This window comes from Cricetulus griseus, chromosome 8, assembly GCF_003668045.3.
Source record: "Cricetulus griseus strain 17A/GY chromosome 8, alternate assembly CriGri-PICRH-1.0, whole genome shotgun sequence".
NCBI classification, from domain to species: domain Eukaryota; kingdom Metazoa; phylum Chordata; class Mammalia; order Rodentia; family Cricetidae; genus Cricetulus; species Cricetulus griseus.
Window position 1 is genome coordinate 26,439,652 of NC_048601.1, and position 18,157 is coordinate 26,457,808.

At 42.2% G+C, this 18,157-nt stretch overlaps 1 protein-coding gene across 3 annotated transcripts; it reads left to right on the plus strand.

Moving 5' to 3' along the window:
- Window positions 1–2,498: 2,498 nt before the first annotated feature.
- Window positions 2,499–17,941, plus strand: Znf248 (zinc finger protein 248). Of its 3 annotated transcripts, none has more exons than XM_027429253.2 (6): window positions 2,499–2,588; window positions 3,086–3,339; window positions 4,175–4,215; window positions 11,906–12,032; window positions 12,312–12,401; window positions 15,698–17,941. In XM_027429253.2, the coding sequence occupies exons 3-6, from the start codon at window positions 4,201–4,203 to the stop codon at window positions 17,191–17,193; spliced, it is 1,728 nt and encodes a 575-aa protein (XP_027285054.1). In that variant the 5' UTR covers window positions 2,499–2,588; window positions 3,086–3,339; window positions 4,175–4,200; the 3' UTR covers window positions 17,194–17,941. The 3 variants fall into 3 exon arrangements, with proteins under 3 accessions (XP_027285054.1, XP_027285053.1, XP_027285055.1); XM_027429252.2 differs by having other exon boundaries at window positions 2,522–2,649; XM_027429254.2 differs by lacking the exons at window positions 2,499–2,588; window positions 3,086–3,339; window positions 4,175–4,215 and having other exon boundaries at window positions 11,903–12,028.
- The last annotated feature ends 216 nt before the right edge of the window (window positions 17,942–18,157 follow it).

An 18,157-nucleotide genomic window follows, 5' to 3' on the forward strand; every position in this document is an offset into this window, starting at 1 on the left:
CTGCCTCCTCCTTGTGGGTCAGCCGTTCCTGCTGCCACGCCTCTGCTCTACCATTTCGGACTCTAACACTCTGAAACTGTACACACAATTAAACCCTTTTTTCTACAAGGAAATAAAAAAAAAGCCCTGGTCATGGTGTTTTATCACAGCAATAGAAAACTAAGTAAGACAGTTTTCCTCCTAAAAACTTTCAAACAAGGGGCTGGAAAGATGGCTCCGTGTTTGAGAGCACTGGCCGCTCTTCCAGAGGACCCGGATCCAGTTCCCTGGCCCCACATGGTGGATCACGGCCATCTGTAACTCCACTTCCAGGAGATCTGATGCCCTCTTGTTACCTCCACAGGCACACACAGGATGCACATACATGCAGGGAAAACACTCATACACGTAAAATACATCTCATTTTAAAAATTCAAACAAACAGGGTATGGTGTGCACATAGCAAAGTCCAGGACAGCCAGATCTACACGGTGAGACAGGGTTAAAAAACAAACAAACAAACAAACAAACAACAAAAACAATCAATTAGGCCTCAATGGAATCTGAAAGTCCCCTGCCTCATCTGACTTTCTGTTCAGATCTGGCTCCAATTTGCCCTCAACAAACAAAACTGGTGGCCTGAATTTGGCACATTCAACCCTGCCATCTGGTGGGAGGACCTCAACAACCTCCTCCAATGAGATGAGATGGAACGTGGTTAGAGATTATTTATTATGTATATAGTCTTCTGCCTGCAGGCCAGCAGAGGGCACCAGGTCTCATTCAAAGCGGTTGTGAGCCATGGTGTGGTTGCTGGGAATTGAACCCAGGACCTCTGGAAGAGCAGTCAGTGCTCTTAACCACTGAGCCATCTCTCCAGCCCCCAATCCTTCTGCTATCCTCACTCCTATCCCTTCTCTTCCCTCCCTTTCTGCATGCCAGCCCCTACGAGCTTGAACTCTTAGCCCTAATCTCCTGGACTGTCTCTCAGATTCTGATTCGGCAGACGAGCCACTTCCTTATCAAACTTCATCTGAGACTTCCTTCTATCTCTGTCTCTCGCCCCCTCTTCTCTTAGCACACCTAATCGCTCATCCTTGGTCGCAACGCACCCCTCTGAGCCATATTTCTTCACTCCGACTTTCCTCATACTCCTGACCACTCAGTCTTCCCGCCATTGCCTTCTTTGTCTCTTTGCTCTACCTGGTCCCTCTTCCTCAGCCCCAAAGTCCACCCCAGAACCTCCTCTTTCACCCCCGTCCTTGCCTATACTTTCCTTTGGTACAGGGTGCCCTATCCCACTAACTTGTGTGTCCATGACCTCTATTTTGTGTGTGTACTATTGGAACCATTCCAAAGTTCACTCTTTCCTTAACCGACCACTTGAATCCCAGTGAGCTCACACACTTTGCTTATATAACCTTGGCAAGCCTAGCTTTGCCTTCCAATCAACTGATTAGAATTACATATCCTGCACATACTCTTCCAAAAGTCATATTTAACGAGAAGTGCGTACTCCTTTCTACCTTAATATATCTCTCTGGTCCAAAGTAAATTACTGTTACCATAGGTATAAGAGTTAAGGGAGGGTCTTATGGATTCTGTTTTCACTACCCAGAAACTATCCATAGAACTCACAACTAGCTACACCAACTCACAGTCCTTTGATAATATAGGAGCATAAAATTGGCATGCAATGGTTATAGTCTAGAACCCTAGATTTACTAACCACTGCTCAAGCTCGAGGTATGCTAAAAGAAAAACATGTTGTCTTATACCAACAAGTCTTCACAAATACAAAAAGTCTCTAAAACCTCAAACATGCCAGTGAGTTTTTGAGAACAAGGAACAGGTAAGTGTAGACCTCACCCCTTATCAAAAGGGCTTCTACAGAGGCAGGGGCCCATTACCAAAGGCCACATCTTACCAAAACACAGAGAGCAACTGAAGGTGGAGTTCTCAGCCCCAACCGATACAACATGACCCCTGCACCTAAGGCTCAGGCAACACTGCAGAAGACCTGGCAGAGATTTTTAGGGCCAGAGGACCTGAAGTCTGTTGTGAGTCTGTGCCATCTAGTTATGACAGGGAAGCTACACCCATGAAATCTCGACACAAACAAAACAATTCCAACACTAGTTGACATTCCACCATAACTTTAAGCACAACTTTCCTTCTTTTGAAGCGTAAAGAATATACTGATTTGATCCCCAACCCCTAGGGTTCTGACAGAATGTTGGCTCTAGATAGGAGTAGTAAAGATACAGAAACTGCATGGTGTACCAGAAAGCCCGGTCCTGAGAAATGAGTCTGACAAGGTTGTGTTTTCACTGTAAACGTCTTTAGTTCTGGAAAGCTTGGTTTATAGACACTGTCAAGAGCATCATTTTACAATAGAGGGTGAGACAAGAGCTGACTCCATTCTCCAGGAACTACCACTCCTTCCAACCCTGGACTTAGGGACCCCACTCCCAGCACAGATGGGCGCACCGCCCCTTCCCCCGCGCATGCGCACACGGTATTGCTGCATTCCTGCTCCTTCCCTGGCCTCGCGCCCCTCCTGGGAAACAATTCCTGGCCTTCGGCTCCGTGCATTGCGGGAGCGGCGGGTGAGCCCTAGATGGTGGCAAGGGCGAAGGGTTCTGGGAACTCGGGGCCATCCGGACAGCGGTAGGCAGCGAACAGGGGCCCGCGGGGGACCCGTCTGAGCAAGTACTGGGGTGCGTTCGGACGCCGGCATTCGGCTGCCGAGGTCCAGATGGTCCTGCACCTCTGCAAAGCAAACCTAGGGCCGCTAGCTTGTGCCGCGCGTGCGCCTTTTTGTGCACTAGGAGGGGACGAAGCGGGGTTGTAGGGTGGGACCCTGAGGAGTTACGCATGCGTGGCATGAGAGTGACGCTGTGACGCGTGCGTTCTCTGGCTGCTGGGGCCAGATGCTGGGATGTGGGGGGCGAGCGCGCAGTCCTGGTCCCGAGTGAATGAATTACTGGGACAGAATAACCCACTCGAGACTCGGTTTCCTTTTCTGCACAATGTGACTATTACGAATACTTGGTGCCTTTGTTTGGTTGTTTGTTTGCTTAAGCTGCTAATGCTTCTTGTGCAGGGAATATCCTGCGAGGGTCTCAGAGAGCCCACCTTTGCCTCGGGCCTTTGGACTGGTTCCTAGGGCGCAGTGTTTGGAGAGGAAGAGGAAAGAGCCGGCCTAGCTAGCCACCGAGCCTTCTGCCCCTCACACACTCGGGATCCCCGTTCTGAATTTGATACTCGCTCATTTGTTGTGTGCAATGACACAATATCTTGAAACCATGGAAGACTGTGTGCCCGCCGAAAGTCTGGGACAAGTTTAAGGAGAGAGAGGTGAGCTGGAGTTGAGAGTGATGGGTGCACCTAGTTGCACAGGGAATGCTACTTCTTTGGGAACCGATTAGGGGTGAAAGGATCACCAGCCACAGGTCCAGAATTGCTGTCACCCTCTTTCCCAAACGTCCCATGCACCCTTCCTACTTTGTTGTCTATGAGGGGGCAGTCTCTGGCTCCTACAAAGGTGTCACGAAGGGAAATGCTATGGGCCCTGCTTTTTTGACCATAAATGTCCACTGGGCAGTGGAGGTGGCTCCTTGGGTTAATCAGTTTCAGTTTTGTTTTTTGTTTTTACATTAAGCTTGAGAACCTAAGATTATCTCGCAAGTTTTTAGTGACACAGCCAAGGCCTGCAGATGGTTGTACATTTGTCAGTTTTTGCCCAAAGTCTCTTATCAAGAGATGTCAAGAGAGTTGTAAGCAAGAAACTTGGGATACATTTTTGCCATATCTTGCCTTAGAAGCACGCATTCGTTTTTCTCAAGTTTTCTTGAATTATCTGACTTCAGGGGATTAATGGTATCAGATAAACAATACGTCCCTATTTCTCCCCTTGTCCTTTGATTATCAGTCAGGACAAAGCCATGCCATTTCTCCCTTTAGATTATTATTTAGTGAATTAAAAAGATCTTCTCATCTTTTTATTTTTTTTCTATAAGTTGGGTGATAATAAGAAACAGGTGTTTGTATTCAGTCAGCGAGACGTATCTAAACTCGGCGTGTATTAGGGGCACATTTGCAGTAAACACCTGCGTGGAACTGCATGCGCAGTTGAGTCCAGGACTGCAGGGCAGGCCCGCTCTCTCCTGACGCTCTTCCTCTTTCCCCTCAGCTCTTCCCTCCTCCACTCAACAGAAAATGAACAAGTCCCAGGTGAGTTTTTGTTTTATTCATTCCCATTTTGTTTTGAGAATTTGTTTTTGTTTTTGTTTTTTAAAGAACAAATCAAAATAGGCAAAATTTTACAGTCACAGTAAAAATTTGAATTCGGACAGTTGACAGAATTAGATGGAGGTGAATGTCATGTTTCTTGTAAGTGCGAGAGCAGAGGCTGTGTGTGTGTGTGTGGGGGGGGTCGATCCCAACACTGAGGCTGGAGTAGACTGCTCAGGGGCTCCTGTTTTGTTCACCAGCCAATGCTAATGGAGGTGGAAGGATCGCCATCCCATGTATGCCCAGTGCAGCTCCCCTGAGTGTCTAGCCAGCTCATTTGTGCATGCAGGAAGCTTATGTTTCTACATCTCTCATTTACATTCAACTTGAAAAAGAAGGCTTTGTCCCTTACCACCACTCACCTGGGTCAGTCCTGCAAAGGGCCACCAAGTCATCCTCAAGGCCAGCCAGGGAATAGTCTTTGCCTTTCTTGACTGTCAGCAGCATTTGGTAGTTTCGTCAATGGGCTGTTTAAATTTTTCTTCATTCAAAAAATGTTTTTCACACAATGTATTTCTATTATATTCTTTCCCCTCCCTCAGCTCCTTCCATATTCTCCCCACCCAATTTCATGTTCTTTCTCCCCTGTCCCCCAAACTTAAGAGAAAAACAAAAATCGAAGCAGACAAGCTAAAACACACATGCGCGCATGCATGCATGCACAGAGACTATGTTGAAAGTGCTCTCTGTTGTTGGGACACCATGCTCTAAACTCTCATTCCTGACTGGTTTCCCACAAACTCTTATGACGGCATCTTTTCTTTTTGCTCCAGACATTGCTTTCATACCTGACCCCCCCCACACACACTTTGTTTTACTGATGGGTTTCATGTGTCTTGTTTTTTTCTTAATGTTTTTGAATTAGTAATATGTTAACATTTAGGATAGTGTGCTAATAAAATTTAAAAATCTGAGGTGGGGGTGAGCACTAATACAAAAGATACAGAAATATCTTTCTGTACCATGTACACGGGGTGATGTTTATCCTCTTGAGACATTTTCACTGAGCATGAAACAGATTCTATAAATAATTAGGCTAGGTCAGTTTGCAAATTTTGGGGCAATTCTAGATATAAATGTATGGTCATCCCACCATAGTTAACCATTTTGTAATACTGTTAGAAAATGTTAGTGTTAATTCAATTAAAACATATGCATAGCTATTTTATGTAGCCCTTCCCTTTCTATTTACAAGCCTGATCTTGGGGCTTCTCAGACTCAGATGCACCAGTGAGTCTGTACCTTCATTTTCTTTTTAAATATTTTATTTATTTATTTATTATGTACACAACATTCTGCTTCCATGCATATCTCCACACCAGAAGAGGGCACCAGATCTCATAGCGGATGGTTGTGAGCCACCATGTGGTTGCTGGGAATTGAACTCAGGACCTCTGGAAGAGCAGCCAGTGCTCTTAACCTCTGCGCCATCTCTCCAGCCCCCTGTAACTTCATTTTAGTGTGTGTTCTAAGATAGCAGAGGTAGGGGGAGCCCTGAATTTCCCTCCTTCGCTTTTTCTACCATTCCTTCCTCTCTTTCTCTACCTTCTTCCCTTCCCTTTCTCTCTCCCTCCTTTCTTTCCTTCCCCTCTTCCTCCCTTTTCTCTTTCTCCCTTTCCTCCCTCTCTCCTTCCCTTCCTCTCTCTCTCTCTCTCTCTCCCATCTTCCTTCCTCTCCTTTTCTTTTTTCTCTTGGAGATTATCTCCAGAGCCTTGAATACACTCAATAGGTACTCTGCTCTGAGGCACACCCCCAGCTCCTGAGGTTTTTGTTGTTGTTGTTGTTGTTGTTGTTTTGTTGTTGTTTTTTTCCAGCCCCTGAGTTTTTAAGGCAGGGTCTTGCTGTGTAGTCCAGAAAGGCCGATAGCTCATGACCTGCCTCTGTTATCCTAATGCTGGATTGTGAATCTGTACAGTCAAAGGCTTCACCACTGAGTTGCTCCCTCTGAATTCTGAATTTCTAATGAGCTCACAGCAAAGCCTGTTCTGCCATTCAGGGGACCACATTTGGCATGGCAAGCCCATATATTATATTTGCCACTCCCTTTTCACTTCACAGTATCTCACTCAGGATGATTTTTTTTCTAGTTCCATCCATTTGCCTGCAAATTTCATGATGTTATTATTTTTTAACAGCTGAGTGATACTCGTGTAACTGTACATTTTCTTTTTCCATTCTTCTGTTGAGGGACATCTAGGTTGTTTCCAGTTTCTGGCTATTATGAATAGAACAGCAGTGAACATGGTTGAGCAAGTGTTCTTGTGGTAGGATGAAGTACCATTTGGGTATATGCCCCAGAGTGGTATACTAGGATTCTCTAGAGTGTCTTTTCAACATTGCCAGCCCTTTCACATATCCTGTTTTATTGTTTAACATGCTTGCTGCTGTAGAGTTATTGACTGTTGTGTTGGATTTCATATAGGTCATTTCCTTTGCATTGATGATGTGCTTTGAGCATGCTCACCATTTCTTCCAATCTATCCTCCCGGCCGCCTCTGATGGCCTGCCATCCCCCAGTCACCCTTCTACTTTTATGTCATATGTCACATGTATAAGTGTGGCTTTATCCAGTAGACTGTGTGTGTTAGGCTGAGTACAGCCAATAAAAGTTAATATCAAAGGAACAAAAGACATTATCTAAAGAATATAAGATCCATTAGTGAGAGAAAACTGGTATTTATCTTCTGAGTCTGGTTTATTATAGTGATCTGATGTTGCACCCATTTTTCAGCCAACAACATAATTTCATCCTCTTTTAAGGGTGAATAAAATTTCACTGTGCATATATAATTCTCTTCCTGAATTCATCTGTCGATGGACACCTAGATTGTAATCTATAACTTGGCTCTTTTGATAATACTATAGTACATATAAATGTGGAAATATTTCTGTGGTCTCTGGAATTAAAGCCTGTATTAATTTCCTCTCTGTTGTGATAAAGACCGTGACAAAAAGCCATTTGGGGAGGAGCGTGTTTATTTGTTTGCATGTCCCAATCATAGTCGATCAATGAAGTTAGTCAAAGTAGGAACTCAAAGCAGCACAGGAACCTGGATGCAGGAAGTAAAGCAGAGACCAGGGACTGGTTAGTGTCTCAGTCTCCACAGCTTCCTCAGCTGCCTTCTTACACACCCCCGGACCACCTGCCCAGTGGTAGCACGATCCACCATGAACTGTGCCCTTCTTCATCAATCACTAATCAAGACCCATCCCAGGGTTGCCTACAGGCCAGTCTGATGGGGGCATTTTCTCAATTGAGGTTCCCTTTATCTAGATGACCCTGGCTGTGTCAAGTTGAAAAAAAAAAAAACCCTAACCAACATAGAGCTCTTTGGGGTGTATACTCAGAAATGGTATAGTTGGGTCAGTATTAGTTGTATTTTAAAAAATTTATTTCGTGTGTGTGTGTGTGTGTGTGTGTGTGTGTGTGTGTGTGTTAATGTTTACTAGCTATTTATATTCTTTTGTGAATTTTGTTCAGTTCCACACACATCTTTTAGTTGGGTAATTTCTTTTCTTGATGTCTAGTTTTTGGTTCCTTGTATATTCTAGATGCTAATTCTCTGTCAGAGGTATAGAAAAAGAATTTCTCCCAGCCAATTCAGTGTGTGGACCAGTCCTGAACCAGTGTTTGGCCTGTTGGTGCTCAGGGAGTTCCACACCTTCCAGAGGCTTCAGGAGAAGGCATAGACCTGGCATAGAGAGCAGATCTGACTCTGGGTTAGACTACAAGGGGATAAGTCCCGAACTGACTATTGGTGCTAATCAGATTCCATATCTCTCAGTGGCTTCAGAGGAAACTGTGGTTGTAGGATGGGGAACAGGATTTAATTCTGCCCACAGGCTTATTTGAAGTTCCACACCTCCCCCGGTGGCTTCAGGTGAAACTTCAGACCCAGGGAGGGACCAGACTTGACCCTGGGTGAGGCCCACAGAGAGTTAAACAACTCCCAGTTGAAGCTGAAGATCCATGCAGGAAGCCTTAGCTGTCACAGGACAATACTTGACCCTTAGAGGAATATTTAGGATAGAACTTCCAGCCCTAAATACCAGACGTACAAGGAAAATGATATCTCAACCCTACTAGGACTTACTCCTCTCCTGAACACTGGAGACAACCACTGCTGAAAGAAAGATGCCTTAAATTTTAAAAAAAAATACTCAACTAACAATCAAACTCCATATGCACAAATCCCAGCACAGAAACCAAAACAACATAAAATACCAACAAAACACATCTCCTTAACAAATAAGTAATCCTAAATTGGTGCTGTCTTAGTTTGGGTTTCTATAGCTATGATGACTAAAACCAAGTTGAGGAAGAAAGGGTTTATTTCTCTTACATTTCTAAACCATAGTCCACCATCATCAAAAAGAAGTCAGGGCAGGTACTCAAGGTAGGAACCCAGAGGTGGGAATTGAAGCAGAGGCCATGGTGGAGTGCTGCTTACTGACTTGCTCCTTGTGACTTGCTGAGCTTGCTTTCTTAAGGCACCCAGGACCACCTGCTGGGGGATGACCCCCCCACCCACCATTTGCAGAACCAGCTTGCCTGATCTTATGGAGGCATTTTCTCAGCCAATTTTCTCCTCCAGCCTGTGTCAACTTGACATAAAAACTAGCAAGCATAGGGAAAGCATTGGGACACCATGAAAATGACTTGGGAGAATTTTCAGACAATTAAAAACAATAACAAGTGGGTTCAAACAACAGTTATAAGCCCAAACAATTCAAAGAGGACATGGGTATATTCCAGAAACTAAAACGATGGATGAAAAGGAAACCAGTCATGAAGATAGATTGCTGAAGAAAACCCAAACTAAAATGATTCTGGAAATGATAAACACACCAAAGAGTTCACCTGGAACAGTTTCAGAACAGTTGATCAAAAAGAAGAAATGAGGCCTAAAAATACCCTGACAATATGGCAGACATTAATATACATTGTTCAATAACAACTTTTTAATTAGTATTTTTATTTTTAAACAATCTTATTTTACATACCAATCCCAGTTCCCTCTCCCTCCCATCTTCCAACCCAACCCTCATCCACGCCTCAGAGAGGGTGAGGCCTCCCATGGGGGATCATCAAAGTCAATAACTTGATGCACCTACAAACCTTGGAGAAAATAAGAATAACTTCCCAAACACTATAAAGGAAGAGGTAATTGTAACCAGGGCTGAAACTAATAAAATAGAAACAAAAGTACAAACAAGCAGAAAATAAAGAGTTGATTCTTTTTATTTTTTTAAATCAGGCTGGTCTGGAACTCACAGAGATCTGCCTGCCTCTGCCTCCCGAGTGCTGGGATTAAAGGCGTGCGCCACCAACGCCTGGCTCTAAAGATTTTATTTTATTATATTTATATTTTATGTATGTGAATGCTCTGCATTTACACTTGCAGGCCAGCAGAGGGCACAAGATCTCATAACGAATGGCTGTGAGCCACCATGTGGTTGCTGGGAATTGAACTCAGGACCTCTGGAAGAGTAGTCTTGCTCTTAACCTCTGAGGCATCTCTCCAGCAAGAGTTGATTCTTTGAAAAAGAATTGATGATTGAAAAGCTATTAAACAAATTAAACCTCCCTCCAAAAGAAAAGACTCATTAATAAAAGTAGAGATGAAAGGGGAGAACTTCAAAACAGATACTGAGGAATTTGAGAGATTCATTAAGAATATACTTAAAAAACTTATACTCCACTAAGCTTGAAAGTCTAAAAGAAGTGGATGAATTTCTAAATGTGTATGATCCACTAAATTGAATCAGAATGAGGTAAATAATAATAGACCCTAACAACCAAAGAGGTGGAAGCAAGCTCTCCAACTGAAAACAGGTCCAGATAGGTTCAGAGCTGAGTTCTGACAGATTTTCAAAGAAGAAAATTAATGTCAAATTATTCCATAAATAAAAAGGATGACACACTTCCAATTATTATTATTTTGAGATAAGTTCTTACTCTGTCATCTTTGCTGTCCTGAAATTCTCTATGTAGCCCAGGCTGACCTCAAACTCACAGAGACCCACCCACCTGTCTCTGCTTCCAAGTTCTGGGATTAAAGGTGTATACCACTGTGCTTTGCCTAAATTCTTTTTGTGAAGCCAGTATTGTTGTGATAACAAAACCAGGCAAAGACCCAACAAAGGAAATTATAGGGCCAATCTGGTGTACACAGACACAAAAGAGTTTTCAATGAAGAACTTACAAACCAAATTCAAGAACATCTTAAAAAGATTGTCTACCATGATCAAGTTGGCTTCATCTCAGTGATAGAGAGATGGTTCAACGTGTGTAAATCAATAAATATAATCTACTACATAAAAATTACAAGGCCAGAAACCAAATGGTCATCTCATTAGGTGCAGAAAAAGCCTTTGATAAAATCCAGCATTGTTTGATGAGAAAAGTCCTGGAGAATCTAAGGGACATACCCTAACATAAAGAAAATATACAGTAAGCCCAGAGCCATCACTATGCTAAGTGGGGGGAAAACTGAAGCATTTCTGCTTATGTCAGGTTTAAGACAAAGATGTCCACTTTGTCCACTCCTGTCCAACATAGTACTTTAAGTCTTATCTAGAGCAGGAGGACACAAAAGGAATACAAATAGGAAAGGACAAACTCAAAAGTACCAATATTTGCAGATGACATACAATTCTATACATAAAAGACTCTGAAACTCCCCCAGAAGTCCCCTAAAGCTGATAAAAAATCAAAGTAGCAGGATAGAGCATAGCACACAAAGAGTCAGTAGCCTTGTTATATGGCAACGATGATCGTGTGGAGGAATGATCCTATTCTCAGTAACCTCAAAAACTTTTTTAAAAGGGTAAATCCAACTAAGAAATTGGAAGATGTGTACAATGAAAATGTTAAGATGCTGAAGAAAGAAATTAATGAAGATGCAGGAAGGTGGGGAAACCTGGCACCTTCATGTACCGATAGTATTAATATTGGGAAACTGAAGCCGGGCGTTGGTGGCACACGCCTTTAATCCCAGCACTCGGGAGGCAGAGGCAGGTGGATCTCTATGAGTTCAAGGCCAGCCTGGTCTACAGAGCGAGTGCCAGGATAGGCTCCAAAGCTACACAGAGAAACCCTGTCTTGAAAAACCAAAAAAAAAAAAAAAAAATCTATGAGACTCCAGAAAATGATCTCCTCAATCAGAGAGGCTTGATCCTGTCCTGTGGATGTTAGACTCCAGGGCAAGCACTTAATCAGTTAGGGACTTTTTCTAGTGGGAGCCTGTCCCTTGTTTATCCATATCATTATTTATTTAAGAATTTCAAATTTGCTTCCTAATAAAAAAGTAAAATCTACCCCCAGGTTTGAAATGTATGTTTAATAAATGCACATATACATGTCCTTAGCAGGACACATAGGCAGTTTGAAAATAGGAACTGTGTTTTTGTTTGCCTCAACAATATTCATAGCAGCTAAAACACTCCTAGACCTTTAGGTGAATCTCAATTTATACAAGATATTTTTCTTTTATTCTACATAGTGTAGCAAAAAAAGGGGGTATCCTGTTTATTATTTTTCAATAAACTCTAAAGAAACTCATTCTGCTAAATCTTCTCTATATTGACAAGTCCTAATGACTTCATTCAGAAAAATATTTTGTTACAGGAGCAAGTGTCATTCAAGGATGTGTGTGTGGATTTCACCAAGGAAGAGTGGTATTTGCTGGACCCTGCTCAGAAAGGGCTTTACAGAGATGTGACCCTGGAGAACTATAGCAACTTTGTCTCAGTAGGTAAGGGTTTTCCCTCAGTGGCTACCAGTCACATACATTTCCAAGGTTGGGAGGGAATGTTTGTGATTTCCACTTTGAGGCTTAGGAGTCTTAAAACTTGAGGGTTTGAGATGACTGATCCATTTTTGTTCTGACAATGATATATTCTCACCTCTCTGCAGAATGTTGAGCACTTTCCCTGAACCATAGCTGACTCTTTACCATTCTTTTCCTTCATTTTTTTTCAGTTCATAAAGCTAAGCTATTGAGCGTCCACCCTGTGTTATTTTGTCTTAACAGGGTATTGTGTTACTAAGCCAGATGTGATCTTCAAGATAGAGCAAGGAGAAGATCCCTGGATACCAGAAAACGGATTTCAATGTCACCCAGGTACAGTAGTGAGTTCACTGGCAAGGGAAAGTCACCTTGTGTCACTGGGTAAGGTAGGTTACTGGCTTGGGGTTTCTATTGCTTCGAAGAGACACCATGACCACGGAAACTCTTATAAAGGAAAAGTTGGGGGTTGCTTACTGTTCATAGGTTTAGTCCATCATCATCATGGTGGGAAGCTTGGCGGCGTGCAGGCGGACATTGTGCTGGAGAGGTAGCTGGATTCGAAGGCAGCAAGAAGAGACAGCCAGTAGGCCTGGTTTGAGCTTCTGAAACTTCAAAGCCCACTCCCCAGTGACACACTTCCTCTAACAAGGCCATACCCCCTAATCCCTCTCAAGTAGTTCTACTCCCTAGTAACCAAACATCCAACTCTATGAACCTATGGGGGGGCCATTCCTATTCAAACCACCACAGTTACCTTTGGTATATTTTTTCAGAAATTTCCTGTTTTACTCCAGACCTTTGGAAATGACCAAGAACAGCTTCCCACACCCTGTTGCCTTAATGACGCCTCCATCTGTCTCTTATTCATAAACACTTTTTCTTTTGCTTGGACATTTTGGAGCGTTTAATTTTTACCTACACATCCAAAGCCAGTTGGCTTCCTCTTAGATTTTTTTTCTTGGTTAATTTCTCTGTCTTTACAAATTATGCACCTTCTCTCTATTTTCTTTGGACACATTTCATTAGCTAGCATATACCCATGTACTTCATGTATTCCACTTAACAGATGAACAATGGTGAACATTTACTGTGCTGCAGTCATGTTCTAGGTAATTAAAAGAGTAATATACCAGATGTTATAGAATATATACTACAGTGAAGAGCAAAATCATGTAGATACAATTGTTTATTTTCATATATACTTGAGTACATACGTATTTGTATACACAGTGTCCGTTGATGGTAAGTATGATAAAGTGAGCTCATACAGGGCAAAGGAGACTAAAGCATGATGATGCTTGCTATTTGGCAGAGGTCAGAGAAAACTTAAATGAGGCCTGTGTTATATATAAATACTTTAAGGGAGTAAGAATAAACTGCGTGGACCAAAAGCATTCTAGACAGAGAGAACTTGTTTGAACAGTAGCGGAGGGCCCTTTGTGGCTGGGAAGTAAGGTATATGGGCAAGGCTAGTGGAATGATGTTGTGAGTAGTATCCCCTTGGTTCATGGAAGATGCAGTAATTTTATCTTGAGGGATGTAAGAAACCCTGCTTTGAGTTAATGTAGATTAGACTGAATCATCAGACTTATTTTCAGCTTCTAAGGATTGTCTGGCTTGTGCAGTAGTTTTGTTCAGTGAGTGGACATGAGCTAGGAAGGGGCACCAGCTAAGAAACTCCTATGTATTCCAGAAGAAAGGGTATTAGCCAAGACCATCTCAGAGGCACTGAGAAGTGCTGGGTTTGTACAGATATCTTGAAGATAGAGCCACAAAGATAGCTGTTGGATGAAGAGTACAAGAGGAGTCAAACATGACTTGAATTCTTTATCTCAAGCAACTAGACAAGTTAGGAAGCCACTTGCTGAAACAGAAAACACAGAACAAACACGATTGGGAAGGGATCATTACAAATTCAGTTTTAAATGGGAAAAGTTGGAGGTAACTGTTCAAATCTGGCCTGTGAGTTCACTTTAAGGTTGGAGTTATCCAAGAATGGAATGCCTAGCTGACGCTGGAACTAAATGAATCTATTTTTTCCTTTTTTAAAAAAAGATTTATTTATGTATTTTATGAATATACATGCTCTATCTGCATGTACAACTTTATGCCAGCAGAGGGCGCCAGATCTCATAACGGATGGTTGTGAGCCACCATGTGGTTGCTGGGAATTGAACTCAGGACCTTTGAAAAAAGAAGCTGGTGCTCTTAGCTGATGAGCCATCTCTCCATCCCTAGATGTATCTATTTGAAGGCATCAATTTTAGATGGTATTGTGCATGTTGTTTTTCATCACTTTTCAACTAAAAGCATTTTATTGAAAGCTGTGTAGGTTCTAGGAGAACCAGGGCTGAAGTGAACTTAGCTGGGGGAGGAACATGGCTGGTGATGAGCAGTTACGTGTCTGCTATGGAGCTAGCACTGCAGAGAGCTTGTTTTTCATCCCTCCATGGACATATTTTTAATGGGTGTGTTGAATGTTGATTTAAACATTTAATGTGAGTCCATTGACAAAGTTTTATTCATTTGCTTATTTTGCTTTGAATTATTTTTGCTAGGACTATAACTTTGTTGGTCTTTAGGACAGTAGACTGACACTACAGGTTTTTAAAAATTAAGCATAGGATTAACATTCTTGCATTGAGTACCAACAGTTAAGGATAGCCAAGGTTTTTATGATTAAGTGTACTGAAAGTTTCAGTAACAGATACAGATGGTTAGGGGTCCCGCATGTAAATAAAACACAGGTGACGCTAGATGTTACATGGAAATGAAAACCTAGAGGCTCAAACACCCAGTATAGAAAACTAATGAGGGTTTCAGAGTAACCAGGATGTGAACAGGTAGAGTATGAGGCAGAATATAAGATGCGCTTGGTATAGACCGGGTTTGGACCTTTTCTAGTAGCATTTCAGAAAACTATTCCTGCAAATAAAGGTAAAGAAAAGAACCTCTAGGCCTGGACTTGCATACTGTCGTTTCACCTGAAGAAGCAGGTGTTTCCAGAACTCTAATGTGTGTATCATGTATAGTACAGGAAAGCATGGCGTCTGATGGGGACCCCCTCCAGGGCTGTGTGTGAGGCATGAGGCTCGCTGTGTTGTGTTCCCACCGGGTGCAGTTCACCCTCTAAAACCTCTTGGCTGTTGATCTTTGCTGCCACTGTGCTGGTTTTCATTGTTTGTTGGGCTCACCTTACCATTTTGAATATTGTGACTTCTCAATTAGCCTCTTCAGTTTCCTAAGAATTTTATTTTTCCCCATCATTTTGTGTCTACTTTTGAAGTTTATAATGTTTTAAATATTATAACCAGTTCCCCATTCCTGCTTCTACAGCTGCATACTTTTTTTTCTCCTCAAACCAGGAGGCTAAAGGGAATATGTTGGATTCAGTTTGTACCAGGAAACTGAATCTAAAACCAAAGCATTAACCACAGAGTGGAGAATTTCTGTAAAAGTTCCCACATGCGTTAGAAATGTTTTAAGGTGTTTTAGCTTCCCAAGTCCCTCCTCCGCTCTGGGGAGGGCCTTTTTCTCTGTGTTTCCTCATCCCTTGTAAAAAACTTTCTTAAAAGGAAGACAAGTATTGAGATTCATAGGGTGTGGTGATCTGTTTTTCTCATTTGTAGAAAGCAAATGGAAAGCGGATGACCTGTTGGAGAGCAGCCAGGAAAACCAAGATGAACATTTTTGGCAATTCATGCTCACCAACAAGATCATACATGTAGAGGGTGGCGGTAGCACAAGAAAAACTTCCAGTCTAGAAATGGACCCCGTTTCAAGAAGTTTGCTGCTCAAAATATGTGACTCGTGTGACATGAATTTAAAGAATATTTCAGGTGTAATTATTAGTAAAAAGAACTGTTCCAGAAAGAAGCTTAATGAGTTTAATATAGGTGAGAAACCACTCCCTAATAGTCGACATGAGAAAATTCCTATAGGAGCAAAATCATGTAAATATAATGAGAAAAGGGGTGGCCTCAGCCTTTGCCAGGATCTCACTCAGCCAATTTCTTATCAGCCCTTGGAGTATAATGAAAACGGACAAGGCATCCACGAGGAAGTGGCTCTTTGTCCGAATCAGTACTCTGAGCTCAGGGAGATGCTCTATAAACATACTGGCTGTGGAAGAACTTTCGTTGACACTATGAAGCTCAGTGTGTCTCAGAAAACTCATTTGCATATGGAGCCACATGAATGCAGTATTTGTAGAAAGTCCCTTTATGTGGATTTACAGTTTGGACATCAGAGAGCTCTTCCAGGAAACAGTCCTTATGAGCGTAGTGAATATGAGAAAATCTTCTGTGATGGTTCAGCTTTCATTGTTCATCAGGAAGCTTACACAAGAAAGATTGCCCAAGAATATAAAGCGAGTAGCAAAACTTGGGGAAAGTCAGCTCTCTTTAAACACCAGATAGTACAGATGGCAGGGAAACCCTATGAATACCATGAAAATGGGAAAATTTTCAGCAAGAAATCACATCCCACCCAGTCTCGAAGAGCTCACTTGGGAGAGAAAACCTTTGAATGTGGTGAGTGTGGTAAAATGTTTTGGGAGAAATCAAACCTCACCCAGCACCAGAGAACACACACAGGAGAGAAACCCTATGAATGTAGCGAGTGTGGGAAAGCCTTTTGCCAGAAACCACACCTTACCAACCACCAACGAACACACACAGGAGAAAAACCCTATGAATGCAAGCAGTGCGGAAAAACGTTCTGTGTCAAATCCAACCTTACCGAACATCAGAGAACACACACGGGGGAGAAACCCTATGAATGTAATGCGTGTAGGAAATCCTTCTGCCACAGGTCAGCCCTCACTGTCCACCAGAGAACACACACAGGGGAGAAACCGTTTATATGCGGTGAGTGTGGGAAGTCATTTTGTGTGAAGTCAAACCTGATTGTGCATCAGCGAACTCACACAGGGGAGAAACCCTACAAGTGTAACGAATGTGGGAAAACCTTCTGTGAGAAATCAGCTCTTACTAAACACCAGAGGACTCACACCGGGGAGAAGCCCTACGAGTGTAATGTGTGTGGGAAGACCTTCAGTCAGCGGTCAGTGCTCACCAAACACCAGAGAATTCACGCAAGGATGAAGGCCCTTGCAGCATCCTGAATGTTCTTCACCTTTCTTATGCCTGCCAAGTTGGTTGTACAGTTTTAAAAATGAGCTTAGAGACTGCCAAAGAATACCACAGAGTACTAGAAAATGCCATTTTGTTGAAATACATGAAAGCTTTCAAGAAAATAAAAACCTTGATTAAGAAAGATTGTATTGAAGGGAAATCATTCATATAAACAATATGGTTTTTTAAAAAAGCCTATAGAGTTTAAATTGTGTAATGTCTTCCAAATGTGTTTCAAAATTTTATTTTAAATAGAATGGATAACATTAATTTTTCTTGTATTCATAAGGGCGAGTGACAATAGCATTAAACATATGTGTAAAGGACATGTGACATTTTAAGACCTTGTGTGAGTATAAATGTAATATTTATGTCATTTAGGAAGTGTTTGATTTATGTATTGGAACCCAATAAGGATGTGAGGAAAAAAATATGAACTAGTGTAATAACTGTTATGGTATACTTTCCATACTAAGTACCACCAGTGTCATTGTAGGCTGATAAGATTATGTATGTTTATGAGCATATGTGTGAATGTGGGCCTGTATGTGTGTATATGTAAATATATTTATATGCATGAACCTATATTTCATGTGGAAATTCTTGCCTCACGTTGGGCTCCACATGTGGACCAAATTTCTGTCCCACCTGGTCCTGTTTCCATTTAGTCCCTAATAAACACACAAAGGCATATATTAATTATAAAATCTTTGGCCAATGGGTTAGGCTTCTTTTTTTTGTTTTGTTTTGTTTTGTTTTTTCAAGACAGGGTTTCTCTGTGGCTTTGGAGCCTATCCTGGAACTCACTCAGTAGACCAGGCTGGCCTGGAACTCACAGAGATCCGCCTGCCTCTGCCTCCCAAGTGCTGGGATTAAAGGCATGTGCCACCAATGCCTGGCTTGGCTTAGGCTTCTTAATGGCTAGCTCTCTCTTAATTATTAACCCATTTCTAT